Source organism: Macrobrachium nipponense, chromosome 32, assembly GCF_015104395.2.
Source record: "Macrobrachium nipponense isolate FS-2020 chromosome 32, ASM1510439v2, whole genome shotgun sequence".
NCBI lineage: Eukaryota > Metazoa > Arthropoda > Malacostraca > Decapoda > Palaemonidae > Macrobrachium > Macrobrachium nipponense.
In genome coordinates this window covers 33,135,403-33,152,708 of record NC_061094.1, presented here as the reverse complement: position 1 = coordinate 33,152,708, position 17,306 = coordinate 33,135,403, and the positions used below count along the sequence as shown (strand labels likewise).

At 35.1% G+C, this 17,306-nt stretch overlaps 1 protein-coding gene and 1 long non-coding RNA gene across 2 annotated transcripts; both read right to left on the bottom strand.

Annotated features, from left to right (window-relative positions):
- Positions 1 to 10,980: 10,980 nt before the first annotated feature.
- Positions 10,981 to 13,508, bottom strand: LOC135207331 (uncharacterized). The gene is made up of 3 exons (XR_010312955.1): positions 13,400 to 13,508; positions 13,085 to 13,199; positions 10,981 to 11,158 (listed from the first exon to the last, which is right to left on the bottom strand). It is a non-coding gene; the product is annotated as an uncharacterized LOC135207331 (long non-coding RNA).
- A 1,433-nt stretch (positions 13,509 to 14,941) lies between these two features.
- Positions 14,942 to 17,098, bottom strand: LOC135207114 (attractin-like). The gene is made up of 4 exons (XM_064238715.1): positions 16,940 to 17,098; positions 16,451 to 16,597; positions 15,828 to 15,992; positions 14,942 to 15,607 (listed from the first exon to the last, which is right to left on the bottom strand). The coding sequence occupies exons 1-4, from the start codon at positions 17,028 to 17,030 to the stop codon at positions 15,393 to 15,395; spliced, it is 618 nt and encodes a 205-aa protein (XP_064094785.1). The 5' UTR covers positions 17,031 to 17,098; the 3' UTR covers positions 14,942 to 15,392.
- Positions 17,099 to 17,306: the final 208 nt, after the last annotated feature.

Here is a 17,306-nt window from a genome sequence, read left to right as displayed (position 1 = left end):
ATACGTTTGTAACTGGCATAACAACCCCGTTTTCGTTCTTATTCAGTGATTGAGAAACTAAAGTACTTAGAATTTTAACACCAATAACTGGCCTCTTTGTACACAACCAAGAACTAGCATTGTGGTCACCTCCGCAATTGCAACATTTTAGAACAATTTTAGCATTATTTTTTATTTTATAAAAACATTCTTTTGAGTCATGACTTTTGCTGCAATATCTACATTTGAAGTTACTCTCACATTTATATGCAAAATGGCCCCATTTGCTACATTTAAAACATAACATAGGACTTTCCTTAAACAAATCGACCCGTTTATATCCAAGACAGGGAACACATATTTTCCCTGGAACCTCACCTTCTATAAGTGCTATCACCTGTGGTTTTAGACTAGTTTCACCTTTCTGCTTAACCTCACGTCGTTTAGCCCAAACAACCCTTTCATCTACCAATAAATCATTTGGATCCATACATAAAGGGTAACCAAATACAATAACTTTAGTATACTTCCCATCATCCTTAGGTTTTTCTAGCATAATGTCTTCAAAGCCAGTGGTAGTTAAGAAATTCACAGCATTATTTATCATCCTGAACTGTTGTATATGGTCCCTATTTACCTTCCTTAAACAATACTTCAAAATTTGGATGTTTTTTATAAAGTCTTACCGTCCACTGCCTCTTGTCATGATAATCCATTTCCAGTGCATTGGGAAAATACAAACACTTCCTAGAACTTGGTCCTTCATTATTGGCTGCATGACCATTACCCAGAATGATATTCGACTGCCATGTAGTACTAGGGCCACCAGTACAATCATCAACTATCAGACTTGAACGAGTATTGTTATTCACAACTTTCCTACTCACTGCTCTTAGTCTTTTATTGACTAAAAGATTTCCATCACTCTCAGCTACTTCCATCTCACTGACTTTTGTTTTCTTCGGTTTTTTCCTTCTCCTCATAGATGTAGAAGCATAATTGATTTCACTTGTTTCACTAGTCGATAAAGCCAGATCCTCTTCAACGTCTCCTACAGCATCCTTGGTTGCTATAGTGAGGCAAGACGTTGAACAAGGTCCAATATAATGCAAAGAGCAATTAATTGCTTATAACCAGCAGAACAGCCAACAAGGCGCCGGAACAGAAAAAAAAAAGACCGAGTGTTTTAAATCTGGAAATGGGAATATGAGGAACATGACTATATATATATATATATATATATATATATATATATAATATATATATATATATATATATATCTATATATATATATATATTCCAGAAGCAGGAAAAATTGTAGAAGGGTTAGCTTATTTTTTTGGGGGAGGATGGTTCATTTTCTTGTGTGCCAAGCAAATTTATATTGATTGTGCATAGAGATCCATAGTTTTTATGGTTAGGACACCCTTGTAACTCAAGAAACTACAGATTGTGGTAAAAAATTAGACCACACATAAGAATAAACCAGTAAAACCATGTTTCAGCTGTAATATAGCCTTACCTAACATGGGCACCCATAGCTGTGTTACATATGAAATAAGGAGTAATTAACAATATAATTAAGACACCGTTGTGAATGCAATTTGTATCTTTTCTTTCTGAATGAGCGAATATGATAGGCAGTGACATTTTTAGAATGTAGAGATCATCAATTTGATTCTCCATGGAAACAGTGGTCCTGAAGTGACAAGACAGCTCAGCTTCAGAAATGTTGACATAACTTCCTTGGGTGGCGTGATGTCGAAAGTCGCTGCCTAAGCAGAACAGACCTGGTCCTGTGTCTCCATGCAGGTGGATGCAGATATGCTTTCTGAATCCGGTTTGAGGCTGTTTCTTGGGCGTGAACAATGATCTGTGTAATGACATCATGAACTTGTGACGAAATTAGTGACGACACTTATTTGGGAGTGTCTTGTGTGTTAATTCGTGCTTGCGTCCGTGTGAGCTATTTCCCTACATAATGAGATAGTAAGTTAGCCAAAATGGGAGAACGCTACAGAGTCGGCAAAGGGGCAAGATGGCTCCTTTAACTGTGTTTTTGGTTAAGTGTGTGTAATCTGTGTTGAATGGGTAAGCATACCTATATTTTAGCCAAAAGTGTGGTTTGACTGTATTTTGAATATTTGCTTCAATGATGCTCTACTTCATTTGACCTTTTTCTTTTGCTTTTTAATCTTTTGCTTATGGATGTGTTCTCCTGTCTTTAGGCGGATCTGGAACAAAGGGGAACTGATCTGATATTTAGAAATGGGGTGTTACTAGACTGTACTATGACTTTTCTAGTTTTATGACTAAACTAATGTTGGTTATTGCAGAAGAGGGATGGAGTGGGCTATCTGAGTTCAACCTTACATTTAATCATTTTGTTAAGAACCTGAATTATTTAGTTAACACTTTGCTCTTAAATAATGTATTTTTGTAGTTCACGAGTCTGATTTAATTGCCTTAGGTAATAGAGAGAGAGGGGTGTTGTAGAGAGAGAGAGAGAGAGAAAATGGATGTGCCTAGCTGCGCGGCCATTGCTACTAAATGTACCGAGGTTGGAACCTTGGTAACACATACCAGATGTACAGGGATGTATTATAGTATTACTCTCCTAACGTAACCTAACCTAAGGTGTCTCAAGAAGAATAAATTTCTAATAAAGTTGTTTGTGTTGTCCAAATGCCTGTATTATAGCTTTTAGCTCTCTGTAAAAGAAAACTATCGAGATGGCTTTTTCTGTCCATCCGCACTTTTTCTGTCCACCCTCAGACCTTTAAAACTTCTGAGGCTAGAGAGCCTTATAGTTGTTTTTATTTTGTTCAAGATTTAAGGTAGCCTTGATCGTGCATCTGGCAATGCTATAGGGCAATACACCACTGGACACTGACTAAAAGTTTCATGGGCCGTAGCTCATACAGCACTATACGCTGTATAGAAACTCGATTGCGCCAAAGAACCTTAGCTCATTTTATACTTGTTTCTTACATATTGTTTTAGGCCACATTGAAACTAAGTGTACTCAGAAATTTTGTTGATACACTCTCCATTGTTGTTTCAGAATCCATGGGAGTTCCTCATTGGATGGGTGGGTTACATGTTTGCCCATCGATTTGGTAGTCTCAGTTCGCTTCCCCACTCTGCCAATGCAGAATCAGAGAAATTTATTTCTGGTGATTAGAAATTCATTTCTCGATATAATGTAGTTCAGATCCCACAATAAGCTGTAGGTTCTGTTGCTAAGCAACCAATTGGTTCCTAGCCCCGTAAAAATATATAGTCCTTCGGGTCAGCCCTAGGAGAGTTGTTATAGCTCAGTGGTCTGGTTAAACTAAGATATAGTTATTCAGAATTCATGGAAGAGTACTGCAGGGTAGCCGATTCTTTGTAGCACACAGATTTTGTTTACTCAGGACCTACTGTTGCATGTTGATTTTCTACCATGGTTTTCCACCATGTACCCAGTCGTGAACCTAGATAAACAAAGTACTCAGTGCCTACCCCTAACCGTCAATTTGCTGCCAATGGTTTCTGGTACACCAGAAGAGATAGGTGACCCAAGCCTTCTTGGATAAGAACTGTGAGAGGGGGAGGCTTGGAAATTATAGAAGCAAAAGCACAGGAAAAATATGAGTGGCAGAATTTCACAGAAGACTTTTGCTAAAATAAATTTACATAGAATTTGAGTATGTTGGCCATTAGCAAAATACCACTCATTTTGGAATGGTGTTTTCATCATTGTTCAGTGGGTGACAAGCATGGAAGTTGTCTTGAAAAATCACGGGAAAAGAAATTATACTAGCCATTTGAAATCCCAACATAACTCCCATTCTCCAGGATAGTTATGTGGTTGGTGAAATTCGATATGAGGTCATTAAAACTGGTTAAATTGTCTGAATTCCCTGATTTTTATCTGATTATGTTCTGGGATTTGCCAAAACCAATTGTAGGTCGTTTGAAAATCTGCATAGATTTTCAATCTTAGCACCTTTTTTCAAGATGCCCACTATCTTGATTAAAATGTACCATTCCATACGATTCACATCATCCAGTTACTAGTTTCCCATTAAAGAAATAAGATATATTATTGCTGATACAGTACTAACTTTCGAATTCTGGAAGTATACCTTATCTATGGAAGTATCATTCATTGACACTGAGGATGTAAGAGTGATACCGGTTATAAACCATTGTTGGTTCATGATAAAACGAAGCAGGAATGTATCAGCATTTGTCGTTAAGTCTTGGAATCATGCATATCTGCATAACTGAGGAGCATGGGATCTTTCAGTTATTCCAAATTTTTTTCCAATTTATTTTTCCGTAAGTTCAGACAGCTCTACCTGAATTGACAGGGTTTGCCAGCATACGAGAACCAAAGTAAGAATAACGTTACTGTTATTTGGATGGTGTATAGTTCATTTTCGATTAAGTAAATGGTATTAGATTGCTGATGAGCATTGGACCCTTGGGCTACAAGGGAAGATGCCTTCCAACAACCCTGGTACAACCTTTTCATGTACTTTTTCCAGTCATTCTTCTGATCAACCAAGTGTTGTCATTCATGGTCTCATAATGACTTTGGTGGCTCTGAGCTTCCACCAGCTGATTGGTATCTGGATCTGCTGTCCTCCATATTGAGGCACCAAGATTATTATTAATAGGGGTTAGTTTTTCCAGACCTCCGAGTCTCAAGTAGACTCTTCTCGGGCTGGTGCTCAAGATCACTACCCCTATGACCCCTTCTGTATTGGGAGCCACCCATGCTTCAGCACCACTGGTCCGTGCATTTACTTTACCTTTCTCTAAGTTTCCCTTCATTGATAACCTTTTATTCTGCCACATAGGTTTATTAGTGACTTGATATTCTTGTTAATTAGTGGCTTGATATTCTTGCTAAACTTCTATGAAACAATGATCATCACAAGGCATACTAAATATAAAATCATCCATGTGTAGTTACATATTGGAGAGAGAAATCAAACATCAGTAACATAATTCAGGTTTTATTAGCAAACTTGGTTTACAGCAGAGTGAAGGAATAAGATTATAGTACAGTATTAACAAACAAATAATGCTGCTGCAATAATCATAAAAATTAAGAAACTTTAATAGGGCATTCACTTTAATTGTAAAACAATACAAAACTGCTAGAAAATATTAGTTTACTACACTCCTTAAAAAAGGTAACCTTTAGAAAAACAAAATTTCTCACGTATTGCACCTTAGAATTAGCCAGTAGTAAATAAAAATAAGAGGGAAACAAACATGCCAGATTACAATCACTTGAAATGATATCTCATAACAATGACATAGTGGAACTTTTACTTCAGTCTCTCCCTCCCCCAGGAACAAACACAAGGAACATCTGCGAAACAAACAATCTGGAAGTACAGTGAAAAGTCTACTTCATAGCATTGTCAGCAGCTAACAAAACAATAAAGGGGGTAAACACATTCAATGTATCAACAAGTAACCTATCTGTTGTACCCAACTATCGTAATATAAACTTACAACATATTACTAACACACATCAAACTAAAAGGAAAAAAGTTTATTGGAATACATGTTCCACATCAGAAACATACCCTAAAAGCAGTATACAAAGACAGGAAGACAGTCACACTCTAGGGTAAGCCTGCGAGGATGTTCTGATAATCACTGCAAAAATTAGTTGGGGACTAGATGTCACGCTGAAAGTATATTATGACCATTTTATTATTACATATAGTGTTCAATTATTTGCAATATTATTGACCCCACCTACACTTTTTATTAGTACTGCCAAAATATGTTAATAAAACAAAATTTGGACTCTGCTGTTCTGCATTCTTTCCTATAAAAACATAAACCAACATTCAGAATTGCTTAAAAAAAAATCTAACAAAATATTTTACTACCAGTTCACCTCACAAAATCAACTTAATCTTTGGTACAAATTGCACTTTCCTGGATGTCTGAAGTGTAGTTAAACCTGTCAAGTGATAACCAGATTGTAAGTGTACCTATGCATTTTATCACTGGTACAAACAATAATACCCACGCAAACTCTCTGTAAATCAAACCCCACAACCATGCCTTGCCTACAACATTAATTGCCTGTTGCAGAGAGTACACCACAACTTGTTTATTTGTACAATATTTTCTTTTTAGTACTATAGCAATAATTTCGTTACAAAGGTCTTTCACAATAATTTTGTTACAAAGGTCTTTCACATCTTAATTATGCCTCAAATTTTTTACCATATTTATCACCTTACTTTCAACAAAATACTACACAAATGTTATGGGTACACATTAAAATGAAATACAGAAGTTTCAAGTGAAAAGCATTTAAAAAAGAAAAAAAAAAGGTTCACGAGAAGTGTAAAAAAACTGGAATCTTGACAATTTCAGTTATTTAATACCAAGTCAATAAAAGTAGTCTTTATTACTTCAGTAATGAATTCAATGCACTAACACATTCGTCTGAGAATTATTCATTAGAAATAAAAACTGTTGCAATATGCATAAAGAGAATAACTTAATTTACATATCCTCAGATATTATTATGCCACTCACAAGATAATGAATGAAAAAGTAAAAAAAAATGCCATTAATAATCACAATAAAAACACCAGATAAAACGTAAAAGAAAAATTTATTGCTGTATGAACAGTTTTGTACAATCTAATCAAAATGTCATTTAAATCATTTCATTTCATTCACATTACTCTCAACATTACAACCAAGATACACGAGTACAAAACCTTCATTATCAGTCCACTACAGGATTCCTCTTGACAAGTCAATATTTTACCTTCCAAAATATCTACTGCAACATGAAATTCAAAACATTTCCATTTTGTTAGTTGACAAAATCTGGGTTTTCAATTACTGGTTTCATACAAATGCATCAAACAAGAACAAACCGAAAAGTACTCTAAATCTCATACAATCCCTACCAGCGTCAATATACATTAGGTATGTACACTGAATGCAATTTTGTGACTCGAACATTTATCACCGGAATGTGACCAATTTGGATCACTTACTGAAAACTTAGATTAAAAAAGAAAAAACCATGTACACAATGAAGCACTGTAATGCGATATACTGCAATTTGATACTGAACACACTTGGAAATACAGCCAAAAGTTTCCTAATCACCTCTACCACCATTTATCACCATTAACAATAAATTTTAACTGCACAGCTGGAGCAAGTATGCTGTGAAAGCTTTCAGTCCAATGCTGAACTTGAACAATTTTCTTTCTTGCCAGCACATACCCAGTAGTCATTTAAACAAAAATGTTCTAATAAAATTTTGAGGTACCAAGGTGTGACAATACTGCTTGGTTTGGACCATTCAAATATATTCTTATTCTAGTTCTCTACTAGTCTCTTGAGTATAAGTAAAAAAATTATTTTTACACTCTACAAACACCAAATCTTACTGAAAATAAAAATTCCTCGATGAAAGAAACATGCTCGCACATTCAACAAATCATTCACAAACTTGTGTGGCAACAGCTAAGCCTTCAATCTACAGATCATTAACAATACAGTACACAAGAGGATGGTAAGACTTAATTTCCTTCACTGCGACATTATGAGCATACACCTAAAGCTTAGTATAAAAAAAAAGTCCTATTTAATAATACCTATCATCCAATATGAGACTGTTAGAAACCCCCTCGTCAATCATTATATTAAAGTGATCCTGAACATCACTGGTTTTGTCAGACTAAAGACCTAACAGGCTTTGGCTAACAATAAAAAAGGAAGTTAATCATTCACACTTACATTAGAGAATTATCACATGGCTGAGATTCAAAGAGACAGACCACAAAACACTCTGATCTGCTCTGTCTTAAAGTATAGGCTAAATAAATATTTATATATGTATATATATTATATTACATCGTGATCTAGTCGTAATATTGTTAAATATTTACATTCCTTAGCTCCTAAACCATAACAAAATATTTGAGCTATTAGAAATGAAATTCACATCTATCAAGGCAGCAACACGAAAAGGCTAAGAAAATACATTATAAAAATTTTGATAAAAACAACGTCCAGCAAAAATCGCATGGCCATTTGATTTTGTTCTAAAATAATAAACTAGGTAAAAATGCCACATATATATACTGGAAATAAATACAATAAGAAAGAAGCAAGATTATGTACAAGGGTTACAACCACACTCTTTAATACCCTTCACCTGATCGCCGCTTCTAAAACAGTGATCACTACATCTCATTATTCATCCATTGTAAACATCTAACTGGGATATTATGCTATGATCATTATTTATTAATTTTTTTATTTATATCCATTTGAAGTCCATTTCCAAAATATACAGATGTACCAACCATTTCTTCTTAATTGATGATAATCACAGATATTGGATTGGCAGTTGAAATGAAAAAGCACTTACAGTAAAGTTTATCAATGCTGATCTTGCATAACAGAAGCGCTGGCAGCATATTAATAGGCGTTTACCCTATTGACATTCGTTTTTTAATAGAGTAACGAGCAAATATCTCAAGCTGTCTAATCAAAATAGGGTACACAGTACAGCACAGCATCAAAACAATGATAGATGTTCATTGGGTGCAGACACTAAGGATCATTCCAGTATCTAGCAATAAGGATGACGATTACAATGCACCTAATACAATGTTCAAAACATGCAGATTCTAACTGATTTCTTGCTTGAAATTCCAGTGATATCCAACTTTACAGACTTTACTTCTTAGGCCATGATGGTGTCAATACCAACAAAAAGAAGGGCTGATATATTCTGACAGCTCAAAAATAACGAGCTTTCAATGACGAGAAATTTTGGCAGACTTGAAGTCAAATGAACGTGAGCAGCAGTACTCAAACAACTCAAAATATGTAATAATGTGTGCTAATGATGACTATCATCCTTGGGGATACAACCCATTACCCACTGAAGCAGTGCAACAACAGTTCAAATCCCCAAAGAAGGTTATTGTCAGCATCTATTTTAAGGCAATAATGCCTGTTCACTTTGTGTATAAATATGTACAGTATGTATATCAGTTTCTCAATATAGTATATGACTAACTCCTTGCCCGAAAACTTTCACAGCTGAAAATTAAGTTACCTTGATAAATTGTGATGTAAAAAGTGTGCGAGTTTTACATGAAAATATAAAAATAAAAAAAAAGCCTGTTCAAAAGCCAAGAGGTATAATGAATTTTTCTCGGGCTTATTACAGCTAATAACAAACTATTATAATTACTATGCAGTTATCCTAAGAAAAACTAACTAAGGAACTTTGCTGTATTCACTATGAAAGTAATTCTGATTCTGCATAATTGTTTAAAAAATCACAGAGATACTTGAGAGGTTCTAATTTGGTAACTTCATATGAAAAATCTACAGTAACACATTAAGACATCAATGCCACTTCACAGCTGCCAAATGCAAGACTCGCAGTCATTTTCAAGATATTTTTCTTGACAATACATACTTTTGCATAGAAGGAAAATTGCTAAATCAAATATATAGTAAAAAGGTTTTGTATTCAATGATAAGAAAAAACTAACTCTATCTACACATTGAAAGACTCGTTCTAGCAATCACCTTTAGCGGCTATAATTTTGCTGAGAGAAACTACACTTTGTAAATGAGATCACAACAGCAACATATTGAATAGCTTCACCTATTGTTTACCAGGAAGCCTGGAAGAATAAAATGAGGTTTTGAATAAAATATATTGAAAAGCCAGCACAAATATCCTAATGCTTGTCAAGTTGGGTAGGGTCACCTTTTTCATATAAGTATGTGAGCAAACAAATCATTGTTAGGACATGGCATTATTAATCAAGGTACCTTGAATCAAAATTTCTTGAAGAAAATCCAATCTACAAGTTACCTCTCAATGAGGTCCCATATTTTAAAGCTACTCATTAAAATGGAGGAAACCACGGTTGCTGATGCACATTGCTAATTCGAATGAGCTCTGAATCCTCATCACAATAGAAACATCATACAATAAAACCTAAGGATGACAAATGCATGGCAGCAAAAAAATATTGTATAAAAATAAGGCATGACAAATGCATGGCAGCAAAAAAAATATTGTATAAAAATAAGGCATAAGTTTAAAATTGAAGTTTTAAAGCAATATTATAACCTACATTACCAACCTTCTACTACACTATCCCAAGCTTATAAATTTAAAACATTTAAATGTACTGTACCAGTCTGTCCAAATTGTAAACCTGCATTTACTAACCCTAATGTAGCTACACAAGTGCTAACATATTAGAAAAAAAAATCGCTTCCATAATTAAGCATCCTCTTAAAGACAATTTTCTCAATCGATTCCAATCTGCAAAGGTGTCTAAAATAAAGTATCCAGAAGTATTTATAGGAAAGGAAGCCAAATGGGCAAAGATACCTTTTTAAAAGTACATATACAAATGTGAATTTCTAAAATAAAATGTTTTGTAGACTTGTTACAGTAAAAATAATGTTGGGATGTAACATAAAATGCACAACAAAAAAATTGGGACCTTACTTAAAAACAAACTGTTTGAGTTGTTCCAAGACTACTACTGCTACATTACATTTGACCAAAAATGTTGTTCATGACAGATGCAGCTACAACAAAAATTTGAGTATAGCTACTGAAAATAGAGACTTATTAAAGACAGAGGTGGTGAAGGGCCCATCACTAATGGTAATTAATGAAATGCCAAATCATTAAACATGGAATAATCTTTTATCACCTTCAAGTCCTTTCAACCAACAACCAGGAATTCTTTAACATCCTCTTGTACATAATCTTGTACTGTTGTTGTGTTAATCTGGTGTTTCACAGAAACACACCCAAAATGTACTTAAGGCCTTGTAAATGACTTGACACCAAGTCATTTAGTAATGATTTATGTAAAACAAAACCATCAATAATAACAACAATATCTATGAAACATAGTCAAAGAAAAAAAAACCTTTACTAAAACTGAAACTTGTCTTACTGGAGGGTGAGTAGGCAGGTGCTAAATACAAGTGTCAGGAGAATGGCTGGAATAAGACTGCTTTCCTCTCACTGCTTTTGTCTTGCTAATGTCCCCCTTGGTTAAAGCTATGGGGTCTGTACTACTCTTTCTAGGATTGCCAAGTGTAACTAATGCGCTGGCTATAGCCAAACCACCTGCAAAAAACAAACAAATTATATTTACTTACTAAACACATTTATTTGTCAGTTATTCACAAAATTCCGAGGTCATAATAATAATGATAATAACTTAAGTTAACATTTTAATAAATTAAAAGCCCTTTCCTAAACACACCATTTTTTTCACAACTATGGACCCAAGTGTACCAACTTTTTATATTAGGAACTCCACTGTGCATGTGCCACATGACTCCATCAGGCCACAAGATAATGTTCCTAATTCCTTTGTGCTATCTGATAAGTAAAGGGAAGAGAGGATGGCACTGGAAATAAGAAGTAATAGTCTAGTGTTGTGTTTGTTGCTATGAATAGCCAAATTCACAGATTAAAAAGGAGGATTGAAGCAGGTGAACTCTTGAAGAGAAGGATGTAGCTGCAAGAACTCCAACTGCACTTCACGACATTTGATGGAGTCAGCAATAAACCTATAAATCACTGCTGCCTCCTCAATTAATGAATTTGCAGTGAAACAAGCCAAGGGACATAAAGGCTGGTACACAGGACACACACACACACACACACACACACAATCACCAATGACTGCCAGATTACAATGGTTAAAGTCATGAAGAGAAAAATGATGAATAGCCTGGGTTGCTGAAGAGAATATATAGCATATTGAATTTAGTCCAATGGCCAAGTGCTGCAACCCATAAGTCATTCAATGCTGAAACAGAAATTGACAGTAAAAAGATTAGTGTAACAAGAGGAAAATCTTGCAATTGGACTATGAATCACTTGTTAGGAGAGGGTGAAGGATGGAATAAAGAAAATATTGACAGATAGGGCCACTTTCTTTTGGTACACTCACTGGAGATACTGGATAGTCTCCAACCGTGAAGAGATAGGGACCCTACCGACCAGGAAAACCTCACAATATGCAGTTGGCAAAGGAGGTTGTCCAGGGGGGAATCTCTCTCTGTGCATCTTATCAGCAGAGCCAGGTCAGGAAACACTCAGCATGTGGCCACAAGGGAGCCAACAGGGTCATTCTGAGGTTTTGAGAGATCATTACCCTGTCAATTACCTGAGAAATCAGACAAAAGGGTGGAAAGGCGCAGGCATCCAGATTGTCCTAAGGGTGTTGCAGAGCATCTTCTGCCGCAGCCCAATGATCCTGGAATGGTTCCGTTTCTCCGTGCTAAGGTAGAATTAGGGCAAACGAATCTGGAGATCTTAGAAAGGGCAGCATGTCTTCTTTTCAATAACTAATTGGCCCAAATATCTGCTGTTAGGTGAGCCAAATACAAGATGGTCCTGCCACCCAAAGATCAGCCTCCTACTCTCTTCTTTCTTCCTTTTTCCTGCCTTCATAATTTTCCTTCTTTCATATAAGCTCATAAACTGGATCAAATACAATAAACACATAACTATGGTAAAATTTAAAGCTCCAAGCCTTATCATGAATATTTCACAAAACAAAAATGTAAAAAATTATGCTTTCTTGCACACCAAATAAGCTTGAAACGATAACACCATGCACACTAAATCCTTACATACACAATACATATGCAGTAAATGTGCCTCACTGTTGAACTCCTCAGTTCCTGAGTCCTTTATTCCTTACACCGTTGGGACTGTGGAACAGCCTCCAAGAGGATGTCGTGCAGTTTGATCAGAAATTCTAGCGAAAATGCAATGTATTACATACTACCCTTATAATATTCTTCTTGCATTTTAATACATTTTTATCTATTTATTAATTTTTGTTTTCTTTTTTAATAAGTGGGATCTCTTCTTTCTGTATTTCCCTTTACTTCCCCTTACGTCTTCCTAATGAGCACCATATTCTTTGGAAGTGTGCATTTCAAGTCAATAGCCCCTGTGGACTTGCTCCATATGAACAGGTCTCATCTACTGATTAATACTAACAATAATGAGAAGAAAATATTTGAAATTTACCTGGATGACCTAGTGGAGTATAAGACTCCGTGCCAGTGGGTAGCTGCACCAGGAGTGAGAGGACGGCTGCACGGTTGCCACAACATGGCTCCAGGGCAATAGGACTTGGATTTACCTATTCAAAAAAATACAGAAGTTATTTATTTATAAAAAAAGCAAAAATATGTTGTTAATACAACTGCAATGACAAAGCTATGAATACTGAAAAATACTTTGCTGTGAAAATACCTGGGATGTTCCATTATTATGTTTACACTATTTACAAAGTTAATCAAAGGCATCAAAGGTTGCATCATTAAAATATACTGTACGTACCTTTTTCCCTTTCTTCAGAGTACTAATACTTTCAAGTAACTCAGAGGACAAGCTATCTGGTGAAGTTTGCAATTTGCAACTGCTTTATGATTGATGTTGTTAGTTATGGAATAATTTTAAATGGGGTGTACTTTTAGTTGGTATTAGAATTAAGCATGGAATTGAGGTTTTCAGTGTTTGCAATGTTATGGTCATTAACAAGAGAATTGGTGGTTCCATTTGTTTCTGATACTAAATAATTTCCCACAGTTGGGTGTGTAGTACAAGTCTGTGTGTAGGCAGTATTTACAGAGTCTGTGGCATCATCACCAGTTTCCTCTAGGATACAATTCAAGGAGAATAGGGCGAAATGGTCGGGATGCCATTGCTTCCATCTCCACCAGCAGGCGCTAACAAGGAACAGAAGTATTTTCCATTACAATCAAAATACACAATGTTGCCTAATAACAAGAAAATCATCTCCAATTTACATTTGATTATGAAAATGGATTTATTTTACAACTTATTTTCCAAAAGCATGTTTTTCTGTACAACACAACAGCACATAAATTACGCTAAAAGAGTTGCACAGTATCGTAATAACATACCTGTCTCCGTGTATAGATATCATACTTCTGTTTTATTTTCCATAATATAGCTGCTACACGGTAACAAGATCAAGAAGCATCTGAAAAGTTGAAAGTTATCACTTTTATGAATCAAAATATAATTTAATATAATATTACAACCAATATTCTCTATTTCAATCACAAATTTGTATACCGAGAATGTTTCACAACAAATTGGGAAAAAAATCCTCTTTCACTTGCATTTCCATTCTAATTATTCTTTTAAAAACTTTGTCCCCGATCCTACTATTTTCCCAGATTCAAAAGCTTTTGCCTCAAACTTTTTACCCAACAATGCTGTCATCTGCACCAAACAAAGCATGTGGTATGTGCATCTCTGGGATTGGTAATACATAATTCTTTCTTATCTATATTCAGCAGGGCTTTTTATAATTACTATAAATACAATTAATGATCTCCAATCTAAAATAATATCACAATGCTTTATTATTTCTTCTAAACAGACTTCTTATTAACTTATTATGCTGAGCAACTACTTTTTTTATCTACAGTGGTTCCTCTATTGTCACTTACTTCCCCACTTTTACCATTTATTCTACACTCCTTTCTACACCTATCTTTTCCCTTGTATGTTTCAGCTATTGTTTAGCCTTCACTTAATGAATGTGAGACTACTCAAAGATGATGTAACATAACTTAATTAAATAAACAAATTACTATTCATAGTTCCAGTTTGTAAATTCAACAGCCCTACATATACCCTAATAAAAAACCTACAAAATGAAATGCAGATCTACTGTAAGCACTAATTTTTTGCCACTGTAGGAGGGTATCACTTAAAGGTTTTCCTTTGCATAACACAGCAATTATTTAAGGTTCTCTTCTGTTAATGAACCTTTAACCCCTACCTGTCTACTTCTTTCAATTATTTTTTGCCTGTTCCCTTTCATTTATTCCACATAATTGTGTAATTTATTCTGCTTTACTCCATTTTAATTTTTCCAGAACAAATCCTTTGGCCGAGACTAGAATGCATCCCAAGATTTTAGCAATCATGGAATTCCAATCTTCTCTATTTCTTCCCAACTACATCAGTTCTGCCAAAGGTTCAGTTCCTCTTTGGACGAGTGGATTTCGCGCTCGGATACCAATCCGGTGGTCCAAAGTTTGATTCTCAGCTCGGCCAATGCAGAACCAGAGAAATTTATTTCTGGTGATAAAAATTCATTTCTCGATATAATGTGGTTCGGATACCACAATAAGCTGTAGGTCCCGTTGCTAGGTAACCAACTGGTTCCTAGCCACGTAAAAATATCTAATCCTTCGGGCCAGCCCTAGGAGAGCTGTTAATCAGCTCAGTGGTCTGGTAAAACTAAGATATACTTAACTTAATCTGCCAAAAGTTAAACAAAACATATGTATACTTACAAAGAGAAAATGGAAAAAAACTGGATGAGATCCAACTTCGGATGCTGGGAAAACGATACGATAATTTCAATGGGTGGAGTAAAGTTGTAGACATATACATGGAAAGTAGTACTGTTATCAGCTGAGCCAAATGTGTACTCGGAAGCACTAAATCTCCGCTTGATTCTCGTCCCAGTGAAATTACGAATAATCCAAGATTCGTGGCTCTTGGCTGAAAATCAAAGCAAAATTATGCTCTGCAATACTCAATAAAGAAAAAAAAAAGTTATCTTATGCCAATATAGTACAGGTTCTGTGCTCAGTACTTGAAATAATTATAACCACAAATCTGCATATTAAGCTACTACATTTAGTACCAGACATTCAAGAGATGAATGGCAATGAGGTCACTGGCTGTTACTAATAAATTACAAAATATCACACTGACTTACTAGTTTTGGCTGATATTTTTATCTTGGCAGCTTTTGAACACAATATATCAAAATCTGTATCTACATCACTTTTGGTGGGCACATTGAAGAAATTTATTTGGCGGATGTGTCTGTCTTCATGCTTGGAGAGGTTAAAAGTGAATTGATAATCAATTTGGAGATCATCTGAAAAAACAAAGCCAAAGTGGTAAAAATGTATTGAACATTCTCCAAAGTCTACTGCTGCAATGTCATTTTGATCTCACACACAGGTTGATAACTAAAATAAAGGCCATTCTAAAATTAATCAATAATTCTAAGGTCCATTACAAGCACACGCAAAAGTCTATCTGGTACTTGACCAAGTCTCCAAGTTTCAGAATGGAGCCATAACACAGAAGCTCATAGGTTTTTCAACTTATAAAAGCCACTGCTTACACTCTTACTTTTAATCTTGAGTTTTGCTAACCCCACTCTTCAAATTAAACACAGAGTAAACATTTTTGGACCATTCCAGTTTTCTTGAAACTAATGTTTCTGAATATTAACCACTTTTCACATGAAACATAATTAAAAAGGTTGTTAAAACATTCTGTTTATTCCAACTTTCCCTATATAAATCCTAACAAATTCAAAGCACTTACAAAAACAAGAACCACGCAGAGGTTCACCGACATAGTTGTTTTGGGTGTCACATCGTTCACAATGATCCCCAGTAACTCCCTTGGTGTTGCAATTGCATCGACCAGACTCCCTGTTGCAAGTATCTCCATGCTCATTGCACTCACAAGCTAAAAAACAAAATCAACCGAGAAAAGTCAAACTTATGAGATCTAACTTACATTATCACATTCCAATCCTGTACACAATTTCAGAGAAAAGTTCCCAAACTAAAGTCACACCTCGTAAGCCACTGTATATGACACTTGAATTGGGCATCACAATAAAGTCTCAGTATGCAACAACTGAACAGTATAAATTTCTAGTCTTTCTGTACTGTTCATTTGTCAGCATTCATAATTAAGATTCCAAGTAAGCCCCAAACCATATTAAGATTGAAAATATCACCAAAAACTGATTGCTTTGAATTGCAATGAGTCATACAGTATAAATTGTGAAAACGGAATACTTACGTTTGCATAAGCCTCCATTGATAGGTTTTCCAAAAAACTTTTCAATGCAATGTTGGCAGTGGGATCCAGCCGTGTTATTGGCACAAGGCATTATACATTGGCTGCCATTTACACAGTGACTGTGACCATTACAGTTGCATACTGTGAGAGAGAGAAAACAAAAGAATCTTACACCACACACTTTTGTATTTATGTACAAAATCTACATACTGCATCTGTATTAGAGTAAAAAAGAACGTAACATCAATACAAACCATACATTTAATTGACAGTTACTATAATTTGGGACAAACCAGCTGAAGTAGAAATGAACTGGAGATTAAGCACTTTACTTTTTTATATTGCGTAAATTTTTACTTTTTTATAG

Bases quoted from the DNA above. Each gene is read 5' to 3' on its own strand.
- LOC135207114 (XM_064238715.1), bottom strand. From the start codon at position 17,030: ATGCCTTGTGCCAATAACACGGCTGGATCCCACTGCCAACATTGCATT. The intron at 15,993-16,450 runs GTAAGTGCTTTG...TTGTTTTTTCAG, and splicing joins TCTGCGTGGTTCTTGTTTTT to ATGATCTCCAAATTGATTAT. The intron at 15,608-15,827 runs GTAAGTCAGTGT...TTTGATTTTCAG, and splicing joins AAAAATATCAGCCAAAACTA to CCAAGAGCCACGAATCTTGG.